Source organism: Falco naumanni, chromosome 1 (assembly GCF_017639655.2).
Source record: "Falco naumanni isolate bFalNau1 chromosome 1, bFalNau1.pat, whole genome shotgun sequence".
NCBI lineage: Eukaryota > Metazoa > Chordata > Aves > Falconiformes > Falconidae > Falco > Falco naumanni.
This window is the reverse complement of record NC_054054.1, coordinates 95,491,867-95,518,105: the sequence shown is the minus strand read 5'-3', so window position 1 is coordinate 95,518,105 and position 26,239 is coordinate 95,491,867. Positions and strand designations below refer to the sequence as shown.

General features: G+C 41.3%; 1 protein-coding gene across 1 annotated transcript in view; it reads left to right on the top strand.

Moving 5' to 3' along the window:
* Positions 1-20,084, top strand: part of LOC121095239 (MLX interacting protein) — a 49,073-nt gene extending 28,989 nt beyond the window's left edge. Inside the window, 14 exon segments of the mRNA XM_040609781.1 lie at positions 246-323; positions 603-644; positions 1,945-2,116; positions 3,099-3,188; positions 4,047-4,138; positions 4,291-4,954; positions 8,372-8,493; positions 9,202-9,388; positions 10,195-10,319; positions 12,392-12,490; positions 14,389-14,516; positions 15,539-15,662; positions 18,555-18,684; positions 19,384-20,084. Of these exon segments, the coding sequence (XP_040465715.1) occupies positions 246-323; positions 603-644; positions 1,945-2,116; positions 3,099-3,188; positions 4,047-4,138; positions 4,291-4,954; positions 8,372-8,493; positions 9,202-9,388; positions 10,195-10,319; positions 12,392-12,490; positions 14,389-14,516; positions 15,539-15,662; positions 18,555-18,684; positions 19,384-19,505 (2,175 nt within the window). The 3' untranslated portion in view covers positions 19,506-20,084.
* The last annotated feature ends 6,155 nt before the right edge of the window (positions 20,085-26,239 follow it).

Below are 26,239 nucleotides of genomic sequence, written 5' to 3'. Positions count from 1 at the left end.
GAGATGCTGACAGTGCAGTCAGACATCAGCTCTTGTTTGTTGTGGGAAAGATGAGGTTAGTACTGTCAGATTTTCTCCGTGATTGCTGAACTCTGGGACAGTGCGGGCTGCTGATACGTGAGCTCAAACAGAATTAGCGTGCTTTCTTTTGCATTTTTTATGCCTGAATATTTGCTTGGGAATTTATTGAACATTCAGCCATTATGTGATTCCGTGTAACTCATGGTATGTGTTTGTGTTCTCAGGCCATTGCAACATGGAAACGAAGAATTGAAATAGTCATCAGGGAATACCACAAATGGAGAACATACTTCAAGAAAAGGGTCTGTTGGTTTACAGAATGAAAGTAGCTTACTTGGAACTTGATCAGTATGTTGTTGCTTTTTGAGTTTGATGTCACTTTTGCTAGCATGCAAGAATACTTAAAGTGGATGATAAGCTAGTACAGGCATACTCATCTGATTAGTCCCACTTAACTAAAAAATATTGTGCAGGACTAATTGTGCATGATTGGGTCTTATAAATTTTGCAAGATCAGGTCTTCTACTGGCATGTGCGGGACCTATTCTGACTTTAATATCTGTTTTGTTCTCCTTTTGCAGTTACAGAAACATAAAGATGAAGATCTTTCAAGTTTGGTCAGGGTAGGTAGTACCACTGATAAGTGGCAACATTTATGCTTGTAGAAGCTGCAATGAGTAACCAAGTTGTAACCTGCAGTAGTTTGCATTGATTAAAATCTAAAGACAAGCATCTTGCTTAAGCCTTAATTAAGGTTAGACACCTTAATGTTTTTCTGCACCTTGAAGACCAATGTCAGATTTGTGGCTGAAATTTGTTGGAGGAGAATTGAATGTGAAGTGCAGTGGCAGAAGAAATGAGAATCAGTACTGGGTGCCCAGAAAGATCAAACTCTTTGAGGGTTGGCACATTATTTCAGCTTATTATGCCTTGCTTGTATAATTGGATCTGTGAAGATGCGTGTGCTACATGTTGCACATCTTCCTGCTGCCTGCAACATGGGCAGTTAATGTGCCATGATCCTAAAAAAAGGCAAGATGTTTAAAGGAACATGTGTAAAGGTATCACTAATGAGTATGTCCCATAAAGCCATCAAATCTACTTTGGGCTTATAAAATGATGATCGGAAGCACTGTTCTGATTTTTTAATTTTTTTATTATTATTATTTTTGGAGCTAAGCAGAAGTCTGGATCTGTTCCAGTTTCACAGAACTCTCGGCTGTTTTGGCTGTGAGCTCAAATGCACCATCATCATATAGTGGTATAGTTACCACTGCATGTTGGCTCAGCCACAAGAACCTGATGGTGTGTGCTTTTAGCCTGCAGCAAATGCAAGGCAATGCAATTTACCTTAGCCTGTAGTGAAGGATGGGTAAGCCAAGTCACATTATGTTGTATTTGTCATGGGCTAAAAGTGCCCACAAGAATATCAGCATACTTTGTGCAAAGTCAGATTACAATTACACTTCACTGCATTTCAGAGATTTAGATACACTTCAAGATAGGAGTTGTTTGCTTTGAGTTTTTGCTGTGCACGTTATTTTAAAAACTTTATTCAGACCAAGGGATCATTAAACTGTAGATGCAAAAATAGACATATAATCAATGAAACTGGAAAGTGTTGATGAAGTTATTAAGTTATTTTGTCTTGTGTCCTTCTACTCAACACCTGCTTTTGGGGCAAAAAACTTTACCGGAGGGGTGTGTTATTCTACTGAAGTTTTCTGTTGTTGCCCAGATCAGTGAGCTGAAGTTGTTGGTGTGTTAAAAGTACCACTGATCTGCTTCAGGCCATTTGCATGGCTCCTAAAGGAGAGTTTCTTTCTCTAAAAATGTGAAAAATGAAGACTGTTTTTATGTATCTGTACCAGACTGCTTTAGCTTTGTCTAGGCAGCCTGACTTTTCTTCCTTTGCTTTGGCAGGATGATGATGTGGTTCTCTGGCAAAAAAGAAGGTATGACAGAGAAACCCCTGTCCCTATGGAGGAAGGAAGCCTTTTGGATGCAGATATGCTTATATCGGAGTTCACCGACACCCTGTTCTCCACACTGTCTTCACATCAGCTGGTTTCCTGGCCAAATTCCAGGGACATAGGTATTTGTTGGCTGTTAGCTATGTTGCAGTGGGAACCTCTAGGAGAAGTCTGGTTTGTTGCTTTGCTGCTTTTCTAATCGTGCCTAAGAAATTTATCTTACTTTGCTGTTAGAGATCAAAGTAGGTCAGAGGGTGTAGCTGTCTTATGCTTTATAGGTTATGGAATCCCAGTTATTCATCCAAATTTAATTTCTGTCTTAGCTTCTTATGTGCTGCTCCTAGCATTGTCCTCTAATGTTGCTCTGAATAAATCTGTAATGAGTGGTATTTAACTTTTATCAGTGGTGAAGGCATTGTTATTTATCTCAAAGTATATATCTCTGTGTGTGTATTTTTGCGGAAGTGCATATATATTTTTCTTTGGATATGTCCCTTAGAACAAGTGCAAGTCGCATCTCCTGTAAAAACAGTCCCAAGAGCTGTACAGTTCTGTCAGATGCTCTCTGACTGAAGGCTGTGACTGTCTAATGGGACAGCAGACATTCACTATGCATCATCGTTGCTGCATGGGTGTCTAAGCTATCTGAGCAACTCCGGAGGAACTGTGCTTTATATGAAGTGTACTTGAGGAAAAATGAAATGGATCCTAGTTTATTTTAAAAGACTGTACTATGAGCTGTGGTGGTTCAGGTTGTGCTTCCCAGCAAGTTTATGTATTGTGCAGCAGGGGCAGGACAGGAGGTTTTGGAGCAGGAAGCATCCAAGCTTGGCAATCCCCCATTAGTTAGAGCCTTTGGGTTTCACCTTTTCCATTTTCCTAGTTGAAAGTTTCATTCCCCAGTGACTTTGGTTTCAGAACTGTGCTGTAGTTTCTGAAGAAAAGCAGATGCTCAGTTCATTTCGGCAGCAATTTTTGTGCAAACATCCTGGCCAGGCCTGGCTGTGGAGTGTGTGTTGGTGTTCTAGACAAATGCTATATTCCTACTGCTGTTACTGTGCAAATGATGTGAAGCTAATCTAATCTGTCTCTTGAATTTTGCAGCACACTTAGGAAATGCTGACATGATTCAACCAGGGCTTATTCCTCTCCAGCCAAATTTTGATTTTATGGATACTTTTGAGTCTTTTCAGGGTAAGAATCATATATATATGTTTCTTTATATATATATAGTCAATTAATTTCTTTAGAATTGCAGTGATTTATGAACTAGCTTTTAACAGAAGATGAAATGTTGCAGATACCTACTCTTTAGAAGGCAGGAGATTTGAGTGAATGGTGAATAACACTTGATACACGTTTTCAGTGTTCATTATTTCAAGCAGATGCATATGTGGGTAGGCTCCCTTGTTACTGTGACCCCAGTCCTTTTCTTAATTGGGTTTGAGAGTCACTTAAGGATTCCAACGTTTGACCCATATTGTTAATTTGCCTTTCAAAAGAATTGGCATTTAGACCTTAAGTCATTGAGTGATTAAAGGTAGAACATCAGACTTGGACAGGGGAGCTCACAGAATGACTAAGGTTTTCCCATTTAACACTTTGTTTACCGTGGAATGTTTTCTGGAACTCTCAAGAATTACATATGACATTAAACTACTACTGACGACTTCGATGGTTACGGATCTTCATGGAAGTCAAAAGTCACATGTGTTTGCTGGGCCTATACGCAGTCTGCATCAGATAACTGGTTTTTGTGGGACTGTGTTGAGAATTTGCTCTTGGCTGTCCGCATGTAGGTGAACCTTAAACAGTGGACTGAGTTTTGTATTGTCCTCAGCTTGCATGAAAGTTGAAGTCTTCCCTGAAGAAATCAGTTCCTCTGGAAGGCAACAATTCATTGCTCAGTCAGCAACAATTGTATGAAGCAAAAATCTTGTGGGTTCATTATTTGTTAAATAATATTGATATTCCTGTGAATTTTAGTATCTAGAAATGCTGTACCTTGAGTATGAAAAGTAGAAAATTAATAGGTGACTTTTCATATTTCAGATATATTCATGCCCAGTCGTTCCAGTAATTATTTCCCTTCTGTGTCTGCTGTCAGCTCAGCTACAACAGACAGCAGCAGCCATTCTTCCCAGGTAAGAGGGTTCTTGGTGTTTGAAACATCCTCATCTCAGGCACGTGCGTCCTATGAAGACTCTCTGACACGAGCTCTGTCCTTCTCAGAAGGAGTTCAGACAGGAGTTTGAGGGGTCACATCTGAATCTGTAATATTTTTCTTTTCTGTCAGTCTCCTGTCCTGCCGTCGGGTTCCTTGCCCAACACACTTCCAGCAGGGAACATCAGTGATGGACTAATTGCTTCCTCAGTACCTGCTCCTGTCATTCCCGATGTTGGCACTGACCAGTGTTCCAGCATTAGAAGTGGGGGATCTTTCATCCAGTCAGCGGACTTTACTCCCAGCTCGTCTCTCAGTGGGCCACAGACTTTCATGCCAGTGTTTCAGACGCCCTTGCCACTGCTTCAACCTGCCACACAACAGCACCAGTCCCCGATGCCTGCAGTGCCTCTGAATTCGAGCTTAAGTTCTCCACCAGCTGCGTTTGCTGCACCAGAAACCCAAAAGTTTGGCCTCTGTGAATCTACGGTTATCACCCACACAGCTTCTGCCACGTTGACCCACAACGCCCCTGCCACCACCTTCAGCCGGAGCCAGAACCTTGTCCTGGCCACGCAGCAGCCGGGTGCAGGAGTGCCCTGTAACCTGGCTTTCCAGACTGCTGTCCTGCAGGGGCAGCCCCGGCCCCAGCTGCAGTCCCAACTGACATTTGCACTCCCCAAAGCTGTTCCTCTGGCCGCTGCTGGGACAAGGCCCAAACAGTCACAAAAAATAGTGCCTGCTCCGAAGCCTGAAACAGTGTCCTTATTGTTAAAGAATGCCTTCATCACCCCAGGTGAGAAGCGCTGGTGGGGTGATGTTTTTCTTTTCTGAGTAGGACTAGCAGGAGGGAGAGACCTTCTTGCTTTTCTTGGTTTACATAATAAGTAAAAATAGAGCTTCCTGAGGGTGTCCAAGGAGCCCCTGAATCCACTGTGGTGTGGCTATGCCGTTCAACGGGATGCTGTAGACTGCTGCAAGGATTGGAAGCAGTTCGGTTGTCAGTGCAAAACGGGGTGCCTCCTTGTAAAATTTGTGCTGGGCTGTATAGATGGATCAGCACATGGGATAACTAGAGCTCTCTGCTCCTACCCTATAGAAACTTTGAGTTTGATGTTTAATGCTGTTCTGATTTACTCTGCCCCTCAGAGCATTCAATCACAGTAGAGTAGGAGATGGTAAGGAGATAGCGTGGGATGGAGACTGGCAGAATTGCCCTTGTCGTTGACTCCCTGGACAAGTCACTACGCCTGCCTGTGCATTGTCGCACTCTGTAATACCAGGGTACTGGTGTACATCCTTGGGTAATGCTTTGGATGTATTTTGATGTTTGACTTGGGTGTGCCTGAAACTCTTCCAGACAGAAACTACTGTGTTGGCTACAGAGCACCTGTTGAAGTGAACCACTGCACTGGTCCGGATGGAAGTGTGGCTCTCATCTACCATCAGTGCTCCCTAGCAAGACCAGGGTGATGAGAATCAGTCCTTCCAGTGGAGAAGGACTAAGAACCAGGTGGGGAGAGCTGGAGATCATTGTCTCAAGGAATCTTCAGACTTGGGATGCTTCAAGAGCACATGGTTTTCAGTTCAGAATATGAGTTGCTAACTCATATGCAGGGACCTCCACATTGGATGTGATTTGGAGCCATTGGCACTGCACAAGGCTAAGAACAGCAAGCGTGAGCAGAGTTCTGCTTGCAGTGTTCCATGTGGGAAAGCTCAAGGCTAGAGCAGGACGGGCGGTACACTTTTTCTAGGGGTTATTGCACACTGTTTTTCTAAAAAACTTGTGCTGGCTGGACACCAAGTGACTTCAGCTACCTGAAATGTGCAACAAGAATTCGGAATTCAAGAAGAACCCTGCCTGGAGGAGTATTGTTAAAGAGGCTTTATGAAGGAGTAGGTGTGTCTGCCAGGGCCTGGCATTGTGGTTACCCACCACTAGAAGGGAAAAAAAATAATTAAAATAAATCATCACCGCTCAGGAGTAGAACAGACCCAGGGATCTAATTCTGGCATGTCACTGGGAACAGGTTGGTCTGTGATTAATAGCACTAGGGTGTTAATGGCAGCATTTCTGTCCATAGCGTATTATAAAATGAGAATCCATGTACCTTCAGCAGTCATGACATGCATTTCTTATTTAGTAAAGCATTGTAGGCAACTCTTTATTTTCAGAAAGCCTTTGCTCCTAGCTTTCTTAGTGTTTTCTCGGTTGTTCCTCACCCCATATATCACTTTCCCAATGCTTCATCAGTTACCTCTAGACTATTGCAACAAATGGCTTTGTTTCTCATCTAAATTTAAAGTTGTTTCTGTTTTTCATTCCTAGTAGTGGCACGTGTTCAGTGCTCTTAAACTACTGGGACACCAAGCTCAGAGATCAAATCCACAATCTTGTGTAAAGACCGGAACTTTATTGTTGACAATAGAATAAACAGCAGTACTTGTAACTGAGGCATTTATGCGTGTCACTTGTTCAGGACAAACAAATTGCCTCTTGACTATAAAGCAAATTGTATTATAACCTGTGTTAGCAAGGGATGTATAACATTTACTGCCCCGTGGTATAAGGACTGAAAAATCAGCACAGATTGTCTCATCCAGGTGCAAGACTTCACATGGGAAAGAACTCTGCTATCACCACTTCACGATAAATGTTCTCATTCTGAAAGTCTGCAAAAGGTGCACTTGTAGGGTGGAAACATGAAAAATGTAAAAGAGCATCTAAATATGTGCTGATTGTTACAGTTACCCAAATCTGGAACTCAGAAATACCATGTTTGTGCAGCACCATTAATGCACTGGTTAGAGTAGGCTCTTCAGCTCAACAGAGATGTCGTAAGTCCGGCTGAACATCAGTGAACAGTGGAAGGGTTGTGATTCCAGCTTTATATGCGGGAATGCTCAGACAGAGAATGAACTCCCTGTATCAGAGTGACAGTGCTCTCTGCCAGATATACCCACGCAAGGGTGGGCTGACACAAGGTTTGTGCAATCCACAGGCCTTTCTGATAAAGACTATACAGAAACTTTGGTTGATCCAAAACTCAGTTGCTAGTCACAGATGATGCTGTAGGGGAGAGGACATTCGATATCCTGCGCTGTCTCCCTGTTCTGCTGTGTGTCCCCTTCAATATCCTGATGCTAAACTGCAGAGGGGTACATTGGCAAGTGCCTGAGCCATTGTGACACTTTTCATACGTCATGACTTTATTAGTACAAAGGAGAATTGAAGCCAATACAGGCTAGAATGAGCCTGAGTAAGTTTAGTTTAGCTTTCTCAAAACAGCTGTGTCTTCGCATGATTCTTCTCTTAGTAGCAATATAGGATGGTTAATCATGTTCTCTCTAAAGCCTGGGCAACAACAATGTCAGTTTTAGTGCCATGTTATTAACTGTACATCTGCATTGGTTAAATTGAGATCTTAACACATTTATGTTAGACTTCAATGCTTTAGTGGTGAAAAAGCTTTAGAGCAAGGATCCTGATTCCTGTCGTGGAGGCAAGTCTTCTGTACAGACTTTTTTTGAGATTTTTTTTTTTGTAACTTTGTGGAGACAACTGGTGCTATTCACAGTTATCTCTATCTGTCTAACAGTGCAGAACTCCTGGTTCTTTAGCCTATTTTCTGGAATTTTAGTGCTGATTCCCAATCACATTTGGTTGTCTTGTGCTTGTGTGTCATGTAAAGCAGCTGTAAAATCAAACCAGGTAGTGAAAAAAGCTAGTAGAGTGATGAGGAAAATAATTTCATATACGTATACAAGGAAGCTGAAGTACTGAATATGCATCCTTTACTTGGTTTCTGTCATTGACCCTTTCTGGGTCAGCAGAGGAAGCCTGAGATCTAAGAAGTGTGGATGGGAGAGGAAAGGTGAAGGTGATCCTCCTTCTGTCAAACCCAGCTCTCTGATAGAATGAAGACGCTTTGCACCTCCCTAATTTACTAGGTACCTCTGTAATTTCACCTTGAAACAGTGACAGTGATGCTGGAAGCCTCAGCAGTAACTGGTGTGTTAAAGAGTCCTTTGTACTGGATTAATGGGATTGAGATCAGAAAACCGGTGGCACTTTGTATTGCAACGATATAGTACCAAATAGGTGCCCATTAATCCGTTCCCATGTTTAATGACAAGTTATTATATACAAAATAATCTCCAGCTTTTTTTTGTGTCTCATTAACTATTCTAACTGAATTGTGTTCTTCAGCTGCCTTTCAGGGACAGTCCAGAGCTGTGATTGTAACTCCAGCACCTTTAAAAAGAGAGGGGATTTTGACGCCAGCCACGTCTCAGTCTGATGTTGCAATTGCACCAGCTGGAATTGTCAGAGTAAGGAGAAGGAAAAAAAAATATATTTGTTTTCTAGGCCTGTTATTTTTAAGTAGTTAGAGCCGTAATGTGCTCAGGAGGGTAACCGGTCCACTAAATCTCACCTGTTACCCAGCGTATGCATTTGTGCATTCAGCATTATGTTTGCTTGGTTTTAGCTTAGCTACTTTATGGGCCTGGAAGCATTATCTAGTCTTCACAGACTCTGTTGCACAACAGTAAGATTGCAAAGAGGCATGTATACACAGTCCTATGGATGGGGATGGTTTGTGCTTTTTCTTAATTGTGCAGAAGCTGTAAGGAACCCAGGATGCTCACCTTTCCATTTACACATTGGAAGGCGTGCCTTGAGTATATGAGTGGGTTTCCCAATATGTTGTATGCAGGAAGATGGAAATAGATTTTAGTATATTATGCTGTTGATGTGTTGTAATACTGCTTTAAGTTATGAAAGGATGCTGGTCTCCTGCCAGAAGTCTGACTTCAGTGACTGCCAATTCCTTATATATTAGCCCTTGTTTCGTGTCATCAGATTGTTAATCATGTGTTAATTTGCTACTTTTAGTGAAAGGCAAGGTAACAAATATCTCTCTCTCTTTCTCTCTCTCCCCCCTCCTTTCTCCCATCCCTTCTCTTCCTCTGCCCTTCTTCCTGCTCTCTTTTTTTCTTTCTCTGTTTTTCTCTGTGCTATTTCTATGCTGTTCCCAGGCTCCCGGGGTGACGGAGTTCCGTAGTAACATTGTGGTTGGTCCAGCACAGCGAGCACCAAGTAGTCAACAAACCCAGTCCACAGTCTCACATCTCTTCTCTCCTAGTGTAGTCCAGGATGCACTGGTGAAAGGAGAGCAGATCTCTTCCCACAGTAGCAGTTCACAAGTTCCCTCACCTACACCTAGTAAGTTAGAAAGCTGCAAGCATTCTCTCTCCCCTACACATGTTAAGTGTGTTCCCATTCATTAGGCAGGGTGTAAATTGGCCTTGAGGATCCCTGGATAATTTTTGAAGGAAAAGCATTTTAGGCCCTTCTGCCCTGCAGCTTCAGTTGCATCCAGTTGTGTGCCATTTTTGTCTTAAACTACTGTGCAGCGTTCCCACAAACTGCGAGTTTGTGCTTCCTCTAAGTGGCTCCTTTCTAAAAAGATGTACTGTCATAGTCACCAAGAAATTCAGCCCGTTTGAAAAGGCATCTGTGTAGAAAGTGCTGAATAGGTTTGTTGTTCAGTATCGTAACTATAATTTTGGTTGGAAGATCTCAGACACAGTCCTTGTTAACCGTAGGTAAGTGCAAAGACTTCTTTTGCATGCGTGTTGGTAGAGCGGTATCTGGGCTGGTTCTAGAGACGTGCTGGTTTTGCTGGTAAATGGCTTGTAAGAGTTACCGTTGTGTCCCAGGCCATTAGAGCGTCAAGTGGGGGAGTCTAGCAGGATGATGGAATTGCAGCCTCCACGTTCAACATGCCTTTGCTGAAGTGCACATGTGTGTGAAAGGAGTATTACATATTGTTGCTATTTGGGATGTAGTAGCCTTGTGCCATGACATACTAAGCTTTCCCAGCAACTGACGTTTTCTAGCTTGTGGTTGCTGCATCAATGAATTTGGTTGCCAACTGCATTTCAGTTCAATTCTGAATAGAAACTTCTCAGCAGTGACTTTTGCTACGGAAAGTTGCTAACGTGACTTGTCTTTCTTCCTTTATGAAGGCCGAGACTGTCAGAATTCAGGCCAAGCTTCCCCCTGCACCTCTGAGCAGAGCCCCAGTCCACAGTCTCCTCAGAACAGCTGCTCAGGAAAACCTGCCACAGACCCTAATATGGCTGCGTTAAAGGTGTGTGCCCTTTCCTTTGAGGTGCTTTTCTTCTTTTCTTTGTAGCTATTTGTTTGACCTGATGTCTGAGCATGGACTAGAAAGTTATGCTGTGCTTCAGGAACAGCGGCGTATTTGTGCCTTGGGCTTAGCTTGCGCTGCATCTGTGCTGCTCTGTTCAATTCAAAATGTCAGACTTTAATAATTACTCTGCTTCTCAGGCGGGTGTCATCAGAGGGGCCAGGCCTAACCGCACCTCTGCAGGTCCTTATGGTCATGACAGCAGTTCCTGCTGTGGCTCAACAGGAGCATTACGACAGGCCTCAGTTTACTTGGTGAAAGGTTTCAGGCTTAGTTTTCTAAACCATGGCTTTTTGCCATTGTTCTGTTGGGGCTCTTCAGTCTGCAGGGCTCTGGCCATCGCTGGAGGGGGAGTTCTTGACCTGCTGAGTTACTTGCATGTCTCCAGTGATGCTATGCTGCTCCACAGAGAAGCAGCTCCACAGACTCTACAAGTTACAGCTGTAAAACACTTCGAGAATTATTGGGGTAAGAACTCGGCGGTCTAGAGATAGCATCTGAGCAACCTGGTCTGGTGGAAGGTGTCCCTGCCCACGACAGGGGGGTCAGAACTAGATGATCTTTAAGGTCCCTTCCAACCCAAACCATTCTATGATTCTGTGATCAGAAAGCTGGCTGTACCTCGTACACAAGCTGACCTTGTCAGAACACTTTCTGTGATCGTGTGAGAAACCTCTCCACAAAAAAGCAGCCACTGCAGGACAATCAGCTGTAACCCTCTCGTTCATTCTGTTGTGAAAGGGAGTGTTACTTCACCATTTTGCAAGTGCCAACCCCTTTTTGGCTTCTCTGTATATACCCTATGAGGTGATGTCAGCTTGATCACTACTCGCAGGGCAGAAAGGTAAGTTTAAACACCTGTAGCCTGTGATTGCACTCAGTTCTAGTTCTGTTGTAGAGGAGAATCAGCGCTGCCGCTTCCTGAGCATGCCACAAGTTACTCATAAAAGTTTGCAGTTATTTGCTTGGCATAAATGCTTGCAATCAGTAGTTGCAGCCTGTTCTTGCTGCTAGAAGCAAGTTGACAAAAGAACAGATTATTAGGACTGGCCATGGGTGGGAAAGTGGCCACTAGATGGAGGAGTGTTCTTAAAAGTAAGGACAGCGCGATGAGATGGGCATAATATCCGTTTAAATTCGCCTGCTTTGACTGGAATTGCTTTGGATGTGTACCGTCAGTAACTCGTCTGTAAGACAAGAGAAACAGTGATGTTTGCCAGTCTCTGGATGTACGTTCTTTTGTTCCTCTGCATCGTTAGTTAGACTAAACAGTTCTGTGTTGCTGGGTAATGTTGGTTTTTTCAGTTTGGCAAAGCATAGAGGGCACAGGGGATCTCAGTCCTGCTCTTCAACCTGCATTTTCTGTGGTTTTGGGCAGCCACTTCACTGCTTTACTATGTTGTTTTCCTCCATTATAAAATGCGGTAATGGTGAGCTACCGCTGGAAAGCCTAGGTCTGCCAAGAATGCTTTCTCAAAGTGCAAACTCTAGTTTTTCCCCAAGAATTTTGGCAAAAACAACTAATAAGTTTTTAATGCTGCAAATGAAAATGTAATTCATGACAAAGCCTTTATCCTCAGGGTTGGCTAGAGTTGTAGATTCTTTTTTCGTTTTTGCCAGACTGCCTGTTACATCAGTAGATGTTATCTATACATTAAGAATAAATGATACAGATGGTTTTATACTTAAAGGCTTCAGTAAGGTCCTAAATAATTACATGCTTCAAAAACCGGAATTTGATTTCAGAGAAGGAAATTTTATAACTGTCTTAAATAGGAATTTTTACTTTACAAAGAAAACCTGCAAGGTTTGGAATTGAATTTAATACAGTGGATGCTTCTTTTTAATAACTTAAATCATTCTTTGCAGTTTTATAGTCATGTGGCTTTGACTGGGAAGACTATGAATGCCACAATTCAAAAATTACACTGTGAATTTGAGTAGCTGAAATAGTCATAGCAGTAGAATGGTAAAGGAGAACAGCATAGACTGAGCTAATTTTATTTATGCAGAATCGAAGAATGAAGCATATTTCAGAACAAAAACGAAGGTATAATATCAAGATTGGTTTCAGCACTCTGAACAGCTTGGTTTCAGCCAACTCCAAATTGGTAAGTAATTTGGTAGCAGTAACAGTTTAATAAGGAATATAAGAAAAAGCTGTTCTAAAAAGATTTATTAATAGACTTAATCTCTTCACTGTTGACTGAGAACGCCAGTCAGTCAGTCAGTGAAGATATATGAACTGAGGGACTTGGAAAGGGAATGGTGATAAATCCATGGCTTACAGTCAAGAGAGTGCATGAAAGTGCTTCAACTTTTGGACACTGTTGTTCTGATGCAGCTTCAAACATTGCACAAGTCTTGTCTGATGGGATGCTGCAGCTTTAAAGCCAACCGGGAAAAAAGAAAAACAGATCTTTGTAATCCTTGCTCTAGGGACCCCAGTAATGAACATTTTTGTTACACTTGCAGCATAAGATGACTTTGCATTTACTGTTATGTCATCTTTCTTATGCCATACTGGCTTTTTATACCCATTCTGGATGGCTTCTGGTCCCCGTAGCTGGACTTAAAAAAGCTGTGGTCCAGCCAGTATTTATAAGCTTATTCTGCCTGAACCATGAGCCAGCTGGAAGCCAGAGGGATGCTGCTGGTACAGTGCTGGGCCTAGCTTAATATACCTTGATGTTTGACCTGAGCTAATATACCCACCTGTGAGCACAACTTGTTAGCTTAGGCTTCGTGCCCTGCTAACCACAGCTGTGCTGCGTTTGGTCAGCTGAGAGCATGGCAGAGCAACCTTGTGTGCCTGCAGGTACTGTTGAAACATGTCAGTGAGCCAAGGGAGGAACAAAAAAGACCAGTGAAATTTCTAAAACTTTCTCCACTGATGAGAACTTTACCTCCCAGGAGGAGTCAAGAGCCTGGCCAGTTCAGATGATTTTGAAAATCCCTGTAGGTGCCTTTACATTTAGCATCACCCTGCTGCCTTTAAGAATTTGGCTGTGTGCCCACAGCCTTGCAAATGTTCTCAGGGCTTTCCCTGCACACACACACACCCCTGCCCCCCGTCTTTTGTGCATAGATTTAGAGAGAAAAAAAATCTCAACTGACCTCTCATTGTCAAATGACTTTATCCAAATTAAGAACATATTCTGGCTACACTGGTTAACTTAATTCACTAAATTGAAATGAAATTAATTGAAACAGACTTGTCTGCACAACAAAATTCTGAATGTCCTTTAAATACCAGTACCATTTGAAACATGGAAAATATGAAAGCTTACTATGGAGCACGTTGATTTGTTTACATGATTTATATCATTTTATACATTTAGGCCATCAGTTGTCAGAATTTCACTTCCTGACTTGGATAGCCTATGTGAAGGGTAATCAGTTTTGAAAACTCAGCTTTAGTAAAATGTCGGATTAACTTATTTCTCATATACAGGGTTTTTTAATTTGTTCCTCAAAACTAAAGAGTATTTAAAAAAAGATCTGGGACATTGTTTCTATCTTGGTGATAGCTAGGCTGTGTTACCTTCTGTTTAATAACTTCAGGTTTTCCAAACTGAACAATCTATATTGTCAGCTTCAAACAATGCTTCTAACAGCATTATAAATCTATCAGCAGATGTAGCAAATCCTTCAGTACTTAAGTAAAAATTGCAAATATTTTTAAGAGTGTAGGTAATGAAATAAAAAATCTTAAATTACTAGAATGCTTCTTTCAACAAATTAGCAAAAATGTAATTTGAAAGAAAACAACCGCTGCAACCACATTTCTCTGTAGCAGTGTGCTAACAGAAGTCAGAGAAATGAAGTTTAGTATTATCTTAAATGTTTCACTCTGCCTATCTGTGTGCTTTATCTGCTTTGGCACACAGCAAAGGAAACTTAAGCAAAGGTGCTGAAATGCTTTTCTGGGTGTTACAGCAAGTTAGGGGCAAACTCATCAGTTTAGCTTTGTTCCAGAAAGTGAGCTCTATGTTTGTGTTTGGTCTAGATCAGCCATGCAATCACGCTCCAGAAAACAGTAGAATATATCTCTAAACTACAGCAGGAAAGAACACAGATTCAAGAGGAATCCAGGCGCCTTCGGGAAGAAATCGAGGAGCTAAACGCTACCATCATGTGAGATTTGGGGAGTTTTCTGTAATGAAGCAAAGCAGCTTGAATGTTGCTTTGGCTAACAACAGGGAATATTTGTCTCAGGTGTCATGCCAAACGACAGATGGGTATTGAATGGTAGTAGAGTTGCTACCAACTGCCGAACAAAAAGCATGGTTGCTGTGGGATGGGCGTTGGTAGTCAACCATGTGGATTCAGCAAGCTCTGAGCATGAATGCACAACAGTGGCAGCATCAGGTCAGTTAGAATAATTCTGAGAAGAAGCCAGTGATGACTTTTTTTAAAGCTATGCTCACTGGGTGATCAAACACTTACTCTTCTTGATGGCTTTGCTGCAGTTTTCTTTCCAAATGCAGTCGATTTTTGTAGGAAAATATAGCTGAGTGCATATGACACAGGACTTGGAATGAAGGAGCTTGCTGCTAGCTGAACATAGCTCTGATATGTCACTTCACCTTCCTGGTGCCTCAGTTTCCTTTGGGGGTTTATAGTAGTTAGGCACTATGGCAAAGCATGCCGAGAACCCCAGTGGTTTTTCTTTCATCTACAGAAGTATTAGGCTGAGGCTTTATGTTAGACTTATCAGCAAATCAAAATATTTTTATTTTTCTTTAAAGGGTTGATGACATTTCTTTGGTTTTATTTTAGATTGATCTGTTTCTTAAGACTCTTTGTGCCTTTTTCCTTTGTAACATTGCTCAGGAATAACTAAATTTTTCCTTGGCTCCTAGTGGGCCTAATTGGATGTCAAAGCCTATTTCCTTCTATGTTATACTTTGTTTTCAGTTTTGTTGGTTGTAATAAGAAGTGTGTAGCAACTGGGGGCATTGCTGTGCTGCAAAATTGATGGGAAAACAGTATGTATTCCTGGCTATGTTACATTCGGGGGGGGGAGGCGGAGGGGGTCATGTGCTGGGAAGCCAACTCAGTCAGGGTTACACACTTTTCTTTCGCTATAACTTAGTCTGGAAAATAAGTGTGTCTTTTCTGGCGGGGCTTCTGACCTCAGAACATCTTCTTCTCAGTTCTTGTCAACAGCAGCTCCCTGCTACCGGCATTCCCATAACACCACAAAGATTTGACCACATGAGGAGGATGTTTGATGAGTATGTGAGAAGCAGGACCCTGCAGAACTGGAAGTTTTGGATTGTATCCTTTTGTATCAACTTGCTGAATTGAGATTTGGTACTAACATATTTAGACCCAAGAACTCTGGATTCCGATGCTGTGACTTTAAGCCAGGTTATTCAGATAATATATGTTCTCGGTTTTCATTCCCTTCTGTATGTAGATATGAATCCTTGCCCTATAGGTGGTCATGGGGCAGAGCTTGTTCACCTTAAAGCATGGAAGGTAACTTGAAATTAAAATGCAATGCAAAGGCAAGGTTTTCTTGGTGGGTTATTGTGCTGCAAGAAATGTTTAATGATCTGCTTCTGTAACGGTAGCTCTTATAATCTTGGGAAAATGGAACAGAGAATAACATTTTGGCAGAAAAAAATTATTACAAACAATTGCTGAAGCTGTTGCAGTTTTAAAGATTTGCAAGTTTCTCTTTTTTTCCCTCTTGTATTTTCTTCTTTCTTTTTTTAGTTTTCTGTTTGTCTTTTGTTACAACAGCAAAACAACTTAGTTTCTCTTTGCTTCTCTGATGCTAGCAGCTATGTTTGTAAGTGAATCATCATGCAGGGGGTTGAAAGACGCAAACAGAATGAAACCAAATTAGCTATGTTTGTGCTGAGCTGTATAGACTTAACTGGTTTGGATCAAACATTATTAGCTTGAGTCAGTTCAGGGATATTAGTAGTCAGCAATGAGAAGTAGTGTTAAACTTCCCTTTTCCCATTAAACTTCATATGTTCATATGCATATCTATTTATTTATTAAAATATGTATTTATTTGCACTTTATATTTTGTTTGTCTGTGTTCTGTGCTGGCTATTTCCCTCTAACTACCTGGATTGTATGAGTATATATGTGCCTGCCTGTGGACGCATGAAGTACAGCATTTTTAATACTTTGATAAGTGAAAATGCTTTATTTGTTGTTTCCTGGTTTATGTTGGCCCTACAAAGACACTCCTCCTTTTAGCATCCTTTTAGGAAACAGTTCTTAGCAAGGTCTTACACAGTCTCTGATAACTTAGAGCTGGTGTAACTGTGGAACCTGTGGATTCTACAGCACTATTAACTCTGGAACAATTTCAAGTGAATTACAAAAGCAGAAGTCTTTTAAGATAAAAATGAAAATTGTTATTTAAAGACAACTCTAGACAGGCTTATTGATTGGATAGCGTGATTATTTTGTGCTGCTCCAAGATGTTGAATAGCTTCAGAATTTGGAAGTGAGACACTTCTAGAAAGTGGCAGATGTTATTAGGGATGAAGATGCAATTTTGGGTAACTGAATTTTGTAGCATTGGGGGAAGGACAAAGGCTTTTGTAGCTGGTGGAAGAGGAGGTTGACAGGCAAAGTAACGTTCCCAAACTTGCCTTCACAAATCAGGATGTAACTGTGATGGAACAGTTGTTATAACAGCTGGATTGAATCCTTAACACATGCTGACATATTTCAGAATGTCTTGCAGTAAAAGCTGACAAGGTCCAGGGGTGAGTGCTAATAATAAAAAAATCTCCTCCTCATGAAATGACTGTAAGAGGGGGAAGGGCAGTTTTCATTACAAATTTGGAAGTATAGTTTCTGTTGCATATAGGAGGGAAATGAGTAATCTGGTCTTGGGCTACTAGAGATAACCCAAGAATAGAATACTCTTGACTATTAAAATATAGATAGTATCAATAGAATATCAATACTATGTTGTTCTTCCAGTTACTCTGCAAGTCTATAAGGGCATGTAAATCCCTTCAAGAATTCCAGGCAACTGTTAGACCTGTCTTGGTTGTCAGCCACAGTGAGAAAGATGGGGGTGTATGACAATGCTGAGATTGGTCTGGGCCATATTTTCACATGCTGCTGACTGTAGTCAGGAAATCTCAACAGGAGTGACATGGTAAAACCTCAGATTCTGAGCCTTCAGATGAGCTTTATCATCCAACCAGCTTCTGAAATAAATGTACTTGTAAGCTGGAATCTACTTTGTGAATTAATGTGGCAACATTATAACAAACTGTTTTGAGTTCAGATATTCCAGGAAAGCTCATCTGAAGACCTGGGAGCTGGGGCCAACTGAGGCTTGTGGTGGTGCTCTGTACGTTTTCATACACTACAGACTAAGAATTCTGTCTGCTCCTTCTCTGCCGGGAAGGTTATTGCCAACTCCAGGCCCATCCTTCCACTCTGTGACGACAGAGAGCTGAAAGGAAAGCCTGACAGTCCTCAGCTTGCTACTGGTCTGGTCCACATAGATGCAGATCAGCAGGTCTGGTCCACATAGATGCAGATCAGCAAGTCTGGTCCTTGGTGTGGGAGTCCTTGCCACACCACTGATCATCTCTGAGAATATGCTTATGTACTTTGAGGTCTTTGTTTAGCTGCAGTAGCAGAGAACTTGAGTGCTGAAAAATCTGCTTGAGAAACTGGCTGAATGCTTTTACTGCTGGCCTGTGCTGGACTCGCTATTGCCGGGCCAGACTCATCAAAGGACTCTACCCCAGATGCATCTGTGGTGTGCTATGCTAAGCGATATGGTCACACCAAAGCTTCAGTATCCTTTTGCTATGAAAGCATCAGGGTTGTATGAAAAAGGTGGCAATGAAGAAATCGGACGACTTACATGTACATAGAAATGTCAGATAACACATGCACTTACAACAGGGCCACAGTGCAGTTGGTTTGTAGGAGATCAGGTGAGTTGTATAGGGATTTTGTAAGAAATAATGAGTATCACTGGGAACTGAGGTTCACTTTTCCTCTGTCTTAGTGTTACAGATTTCAAAAAATAGTTTTTGAAATGTTGCAGTCCCTCTATAGTTGAAGTCCATTTAGAAGGCTGCTGTTGCCTCTGCAGACTGAGCTGTAGTAGCCTTTCCCATGCTTCAAACTCCTCCTTTGTTGTCTCCCTTAACATTTGATGGTTTGCAGTTCAGCATTATTATTAAGCCATTGTTTGAGTCCTTCAATGGGATGGTTTCCACAGCAAGCTTTAAGGATCTGGATCAAACTGCAATGGCCTGGTTGGATCAACACTGTTCTCTTCCTGTTCTGAGGCCAGGCAAGTGAAGTTCTATCCAGCATTTATTCCAGATCATAGGAAGTGAGACATTATATATATACCATTTCTTGAAAGTCACAGGATGACAAACAAAGCACATGATGCTGAATATGACTTCCAGTTCCTTTTTATTATCTCAGTGGAAAAATAAGAACCTCTTTTGACTGTGAAGATGCTTGGTTACATGCTTAACACTGAACAGAAAAAACACCCAAATTGTTGAATGTAGATACTAGAATTTAAACAGTCTCAAGCTGCATTAAAATTTCAAATACTCAAATTGCTGTAAGTTTGGCAGTGTGATTTCTTTCTCGCTATGAAGGAAGACTTCAGAGATTTGTGTTCAGCTTTGAAATGACCTTCTGTTTGGGCATGATTGCTCGAGCTTTTCCCCTTGCAATTCAGCAAGTATTTACATTGATAACTGCTGAGTGGTGCTTTCTTTTGTAGAAGTAGTAAGCATTTTGGCTTGTTTGGTTGAGTTTTTTAAAGTTCTAGATCTCCATTCCTCGTTCCCTGAGCACAGTTCCTGCATGTCTGTTGTTTATTGCCATCACCGTGTGTGGAGGTCAGCATGTTTTGCAGAAGTATTTCCATAATTCTGTCATGTGTAACAGCCTTGCATACTATCCTGCGTGGATCTGTTTGCAGTCAGACTCGTGGTTTTGCTTCATACTTTTCTGACTTTTTTTTTTATAGTGGTACTGAACGCACTCCGGCATCTAAGTACGACCACCTCAATTCTGTCAGATCCATCGTGCCTGCCAGAGCAAGCCGTTGAGGCAGTTAACAAGATGAACAAAACAGCTGGCGAAACCTAACCAAAGACGATGAGTTGCTTATACAAGGGGTGGAGAACCAGCCAGCCTGGTAGCCTGGCAAGTCTCCTGTCAGTCGGTGCACTTTAGAAAGAATTCTCTCCATCACCCGAGATGTTGTTCAGGACATCTGGTTTTGCCTTCAGAATATGTGGAAGTTGTCAAAACGTTTTGATTCCTCTTCAGTGCTGTGCTGTACTCCGTTAAGTGAGAAAACACCAAGCTCAGGTAAATTTAGCAGGTTTGAGTCCTGCAGGCAGCAATATATCTCCATCAATGCAGCATGCATCTATATGCAACAAACCTATTTCTATGAAACAGCTTCAACTACTAAGTTCTCTGAAGTGTAAATCTTGTACGCCAAGGGATGTTCTCTTAAAGGAGAATTATACTTTCAATTTTGTGAAACAGAATGTGCTTTTTATTTTGTTTTCTGGTATTCAGTTCCATTTGCTTTACTTGAAAAGTGAAAATTGTTAAAAACAGGATCATATTAAAAACCAAAGGAGAAGAAAAATCTGTCAATGATGTCAACTTGTGGCAAAAATACTAGAAATAAAATCTCAGGCTATGTTTTGTGTATTTTTGTTTTAATGAGTGTATCATTGCATATGATTGGTTTCAAGACATGCTTTATTTTCTAGTAAATAAAGTAGCTGATTTTTATTATTTTTCCTGATATAGCCATTGCACATGAGTAGCAGGCTGCAGTAAGTGCAAGAAAGCAGTTTTAGATTGCATAATTCTGCAATTAGGATAGACCATGTATTTCATACCCAATTAATCTATGAACTGTTTTCTTGCACTTTGCAGAGTTCAGCTGCCTTCCTCATAAAATGTGCACATATAAAACACATCCATAGATAAATATTGTAGTGCTTCAGAGACAAGAATTGAGTTTGTAATGTTAAGAAATTGGCTTTTTTGTTTTCTCAGAAACTATATCAAACCACATGGACTTGTAGTCAGTTCTTTGCTTCTTCGTCTTTTTTGATTGTTCTTTTTGTCTTCTATCTGAAAAACCTGAAGGACTTAGCTAAGTTTGGTCTGTATAGGAACAGTATGTTCAACGTGAATTATAAAACATATAAAAATGTTTCAAACCTCTCAGCGAGTACTGTGCTCTCCTGCAGATAAACTTAGGTCTTGTTACAGCAGTGATAGCCTGTCCGTCCTGGGACAGTGCTGAGATACTCATTCCAGCTGACTGTTCATAGTCTGGAATGATCCTGTGACCCTTGTAATTCCACTCATTGCTTGATTCTGGTTCCTAAGAGCTATGCAAACTGTGGGTAACATTTCCCTTGTACCTCCTCTGAGTAGTTTTCCTCCAGTTCCGAGAGCTGGCTGCCTGGAGGCGATTAGCAAGCTATCACAGAGCTAAAATGAGGAGCAGCTAAAACATTTGGGCATTGAACGTGCTGAAATGGGGTCTGTAGGTTCTCCTTTGGGGGACACAGCTTTTTTCAGCATTGTCCTCAGTCTTCTCTTGGTGGGCTGAAGTTTAAAAGAAACAATAGGCCTGGGGAGTAGGACTAAGCATGGGGAATATTTTTTCTTTCAACTTTGTCCTGAGATTTTGCAGCTAATGGCTTTCATCGCAGAGTTCCTTTAGGTGTGAGTAGGACTGTAGCAAGAAGAAAAGCAGGAAAGGTTAACCCCGGGGTCCTCTCCCTGAGCAGAGGTACTGTGAGTTGAGGAGCTGGGGGCTGAAGGGGACTGCTGGGGGAGACAGGAGCCAAAGGGGAAGACAAAACGGCATGATCTAAGTAGCAACACGCCTTTCTGTAGCTGTGCAGACAAATGACGAGATGTTCTCTCGTTTTTCTTTTATTTTTTTTTCCCCCAGTGGATCTGTCATATCATTTCAGGTTTGTGGCACATGTGAAAACCTGTGTCCCCGTGAAAGAACCAACGAGAATCCAGGCTTCAGCTAAGGAATAGTTTGTTGAAATAGTGTATAAAGGTTGTCATAGTAATTAAATAGTAAGTAGATTTCCTGGAGGGATCCATATCTAGGTCTTTTGTATGTAATATTGTAATCAGTTAAGCAATGTTCTTTGGGATGCATCTGGATAAAAAGCATTGAGTAAGTGTAAATTCTTTTTTTAAATTGGTGCTTTAAATCCTCCCATTTTTTATCATTGATTGTGAACTTGATTCCAGTAAAGTCATTTAACACTGTGATTAGCTGGGGAGTGTCCCTCAAGTTTTTTACTGGATTATCTCATTGAGATGCGTAGTATACTCTACCTACATGCATATTTGCATGTTAAAAATATGTTTCCAGTTTTCTAGAAAGAAACCAGTAGGCAACTTGTCCAAGAACAGAATCACTCCTGTGTTTGCTGTACTTTTCAGATGAACAGATTCTGTAATGCGTGCAGTGTGGTCTCTTGCTTGTCAGGCAGTGATTGTGCTTGATTTTTACCGTTACCAGTATCAATGACATCTCAGTTCTCACTCAATGGATTTGGAAGCTGAAAGGGACCCTAAAGGAATAGGGAGGAGGTAGTGTGACTGAACTGCTAAAAATTTTGTTCATTTGCAGTTTTTATCTGGATGTGGATGGAAAAACTGCTTATTGCACCATGAGCTGGTTACAATTGGAGGGAAAGTGCTTATTTTAATAACTTGTGGTGGAGAAACAAGCTCATAGCACTATTAAAAGACTGCAAATCTTAACATAGTAAGGAGAAATAAGTCAGAGATTGCTTACTTAAGCAAGAGTGTAGGAGGGAGGGAAGGAAAAGTGAAAAGATGCTTTCCACGTAGTGCAATTACCAGAAATGATGTGGCTGCTTTTGAAGCAGTGATTCAGTGTATTGGTGTCACCCTATTATTGCAAATCAGAGCTGTTTTTATCAGTCAGCCTTGTGAGAGGTGTGATTTCACTTCATTTGGAAACATGGGAGGAAAAAGCTGGTTTATGTCCCACATATGCACAGTAGAACTGCTGAGGATTGGTATGAAAAGAGATCGACCACGTTTGTATTGATGTCTGCATAGTGTTCCACTTTGGCTTATATTTGAAATCCTTTGTCTGTCTTACCTCTCAAGGAGTCTAAATACTGTATTTCTTTTTAAAAAAAAAAAAAAAGAAAAGAAAAAAAAGTTTGGTAACACTTTCTCCCCTAATTTAAGCAGTCTAATTTCCTCAATGTCACCAAAGTATACTTCAGCAAACAAAACACACAGTGCCTGTAGTCTACACAGAGTTACAGATGATGCACATCTGTCTTCAGTGTATTGGTGCTAAACTTTCAAAGAATCTCCATGTAATTGAACACCAGTTATATTCCGTCAAATCCAACACATTTCACTTGATAAAGGAGCGGGTAGGTAAAATTTTTATGGCTTGTGATATGCACAAAGTCAAACTGTCTGGTGGTTCCTTCCGATCTTGAACTCTGTTAATCAGTATATTGCGGATGGCCCCCAGCCCAAACACAAATTTGGGAGGACTTGTGCGTTACCTGGTGTAGCTGTTAGGCTTGAACGGCGCTCCCTGTTAGCGGGAGTGAGTGGTGAAAGTCTAGGAGCAAACTAGAACTGAAGGAATTCACGAGTAGTAGGAACAGAGACAAGTGGATGCTTCATCTTGACAGTCTGATGGCTGCACAAAACCAAAGGATTCTTGATTAATACCATTTGACCTAATTGGCATGTTCTTCCATGCTTTTCTAGACCCTTTAGGAAGACTTTCTTGAAGAGAGGCTTACTAAAATGTTTCCATCTGTGCCTTAGATCTTGGCATTAGTGTGTGCATTTGATTTACCTGAAGTCATACATTCTTCCCCCTGGTACAATGCTATGTGGAAAATTCAGTGAATTGACGAAAGGGGAGCTTCCCTGGTTTTTAAGAGGTTTTTATCTGCGTGGCATTATTGTGTCCCGCTGAAACTGAAATTGTGAAAAACCGTGTGTGTGTGTATGGGAAAAATTGCGTCTTTCCTGCTGACCTCACCATCCTCTGCTTCCATGTGCACAAGCACATACACCCACATGTACATACTGTCATACTACAAGTTTGACAGAAACCCATTAAATATGCAAATGCTGAAATCTCTAAATCTGGCTTGAAAAGACAAAGGGCTGTCACATTGCATTGAAAAATAGCATCCCTTTACTTTGCATCTTCAGAGCTTTTTTACATTCTCTTGAGAGTGTGTGTGTACACGTATGGTAGAGGTGATGGGGCAGGTCATACTTTGTTTTGTTTGCTTTTAAAGCCCAGAACTCCTTGAGAACAGGAGAGGGAAGCTCACTGCAGAAATGTTCAGTAAGATAATGCTTCTGTGTACAAATTACTTGAAAGCTATTTCACTTCCTCTGTTCCTGGAGTGGATAATTCTTGCCTTGATGTTGCCAACTAGAAGATACTGCTGAAAATAGAATGGGTTGTTCACTATTTCGACCTTTTTCTTTCTTTCCTTTTTTGTTCTTTTCCACCTTTATTGCATGGAAAAACACCAAAAATCAGAAGGCTGATGATACCTGGTTTAGGTGCTTTGGGGATTCAGTCAGTCCACTAATCTTGGAGGACTGTAGACAACTGTTGATGACTTTTAGGAGGTTTGTTTTGATTATTTGAGATAACAGGAGTTTTCCTGTTACTACTCCTCAATTTATACTCTTGAGTTTTGGAGGAGATCGTTTGTTTGGGTGGTTTGTTTTTTTTTCTTTCAGAGGGCTCCAATATTGTTCCCATAACATCAGTAAAGGCCTCAAGTTTCCTTTCGTTTCATCCATGGTTGGATTTCATGCTTATTTACTGCATTAGAGCAGAAGTGGTAGTACTGAATTGTAGCTTGATCTGTAAAACTTGATTCAGTTACGAAGAAACACATCTTGGGTATATAATAGAATGAATGACTTTCTAGCCATTGCCTGAATTGCTTTTATATCTGGACTTTTCCAACATGAATAAGATTTTGAATCAAAAGATATCAATGTTAGGAACAAGGCTTTTAATTAACAGTACAATGAATAAGTTGCTCTCTTTCTTCTTCTAACCTTGTATTTAAGTGTTTTCAGTGAATGGAGTTCATTCTTGTTAAAAAAAAAAAGGCAAAAAGAAAATAAATAAAGCTTGGAGGTATGAGGACTTCAGGTTGTGCTCTTGCTTTGCATAGGTTTCCTGTTCTGTTGCATGACACAACTTCTGTTGTGCTGTTGATATGTAGCACTTTTCAGTAGGTCTGTTAAATTGTGCAATGCATTTTTTTTTATATTGACAACCAAAACAATAAAGGTTATTTTTTGGAAGAAAGTGGTTGTAATGCCTTTATTTTCTAACTGAATGTGGGGAAACGGTAAGTGGAATTGTTCCTGAACGGGCACCAGCACCTGCCATCCTTTTTGCAACTCTGAAAGATGACAAGGGATCATTTCCCCATTTAGCAGTGCTGAAGTTACCCGCTGGGATTTGTGTGTTTGGCTTTCCCATTGCAAGGCTCATGTCCTCTGCTGAGTTCTGAAGCTTGGGCTCCTCTTACGAAGCTCAGTGCATCCTTGGGCCTTGGCTGAAAGAATCATCTGACTCTGAGCTTACTTGGAGCTTACAGGTGATTTCTTTTTCTCATGCACTGGCCACCAGGCTGTGTTTGCGTTCTGCTGCGTTGTTCCCTGTCTCTCCAGAGGAAACATGATCCAGATTAGCAAAAATTGAAAATTACCTTCTGTAGTCAGCTCCGCTCTCCTTCACCGAAGCAGCTTTGAGACTGGGGATGAACAGGTGGGCTGAGGTATCATCTCCACAGGTCCAGGTGTCTGCAGAGTGTACATTTTTCTTCACCCTAAATAACCAGTGAGCTTGCTCTTTCACATTTTGCATAACAGTTTTCCAAATGGATTGAAGTTCTGATGTGTTCCTAAGGTGATCAGAACCTTGTTGTTGTTAATGATACTAAGCATAACAGTGAGAGCAAGCTCCTTCAACAAAACTAAACAGGCAAACATCTCTTTATTTCTGCCTTTACTTCTGACAGGCTAGTAATTCAAAGGTAGCCCTGGTATTTCTCCAAGAAACAAAAAACTCTGGAGCCTGTAGGGGCTGCGCCAGTGCCTTGAGCCCTGATGGTCCTATTTTCTTGCCAGCTTGGATGTGGGGTTCTTGGCTGACATGCTGCCTGGACGGGGGACAGAGCAGCACTGAGGTTGGATAACACGGTATTCCCATGGAACTGATGTCAGTGTTCAGTACTGAGCTGCCAAAGTGCATTTAAAAAAAAATGAAATGACATTTCATCTTTGCCTGCAATGAATGATTTTTGGTTTTCCTTGGTAGGACACTTCAGTTCTGTGCTTCAGTTACTGCCTCACTGGTATATTGGATTTTCTTGCATAGTGGAAGCAGCATTGGGTGACTGAGACTCTAGGTGAAGCGAAAGGTAATAGATGAGTGAAGAGAGGGATTTTATTTTGACTCATTGCACAAGAATAAATGCTGGTTAATCTCCTCCTAGTGACTGATGGCTTTGACATAATACAGCTTATGAGAACTTTTGATGAGTCAGGCCTGCGGTTCCAGGACAGAAATTTTCTAACTGTGTGCATTTTTTTTATATATCTCTAGCTTAATGTCACCTAAAGCATTCTGGTGGGGAGGCAGCGAGTAACAGTGCTGTTTAAACAGCAATAAACCAGCCTGACTTTACTCTCAACCAAGCGCTGGAGGTGGCCAGTGTCACTGCAGTGATGCTATCAAACCTGTCTGGGAGGAAGCTGCGGCGGCA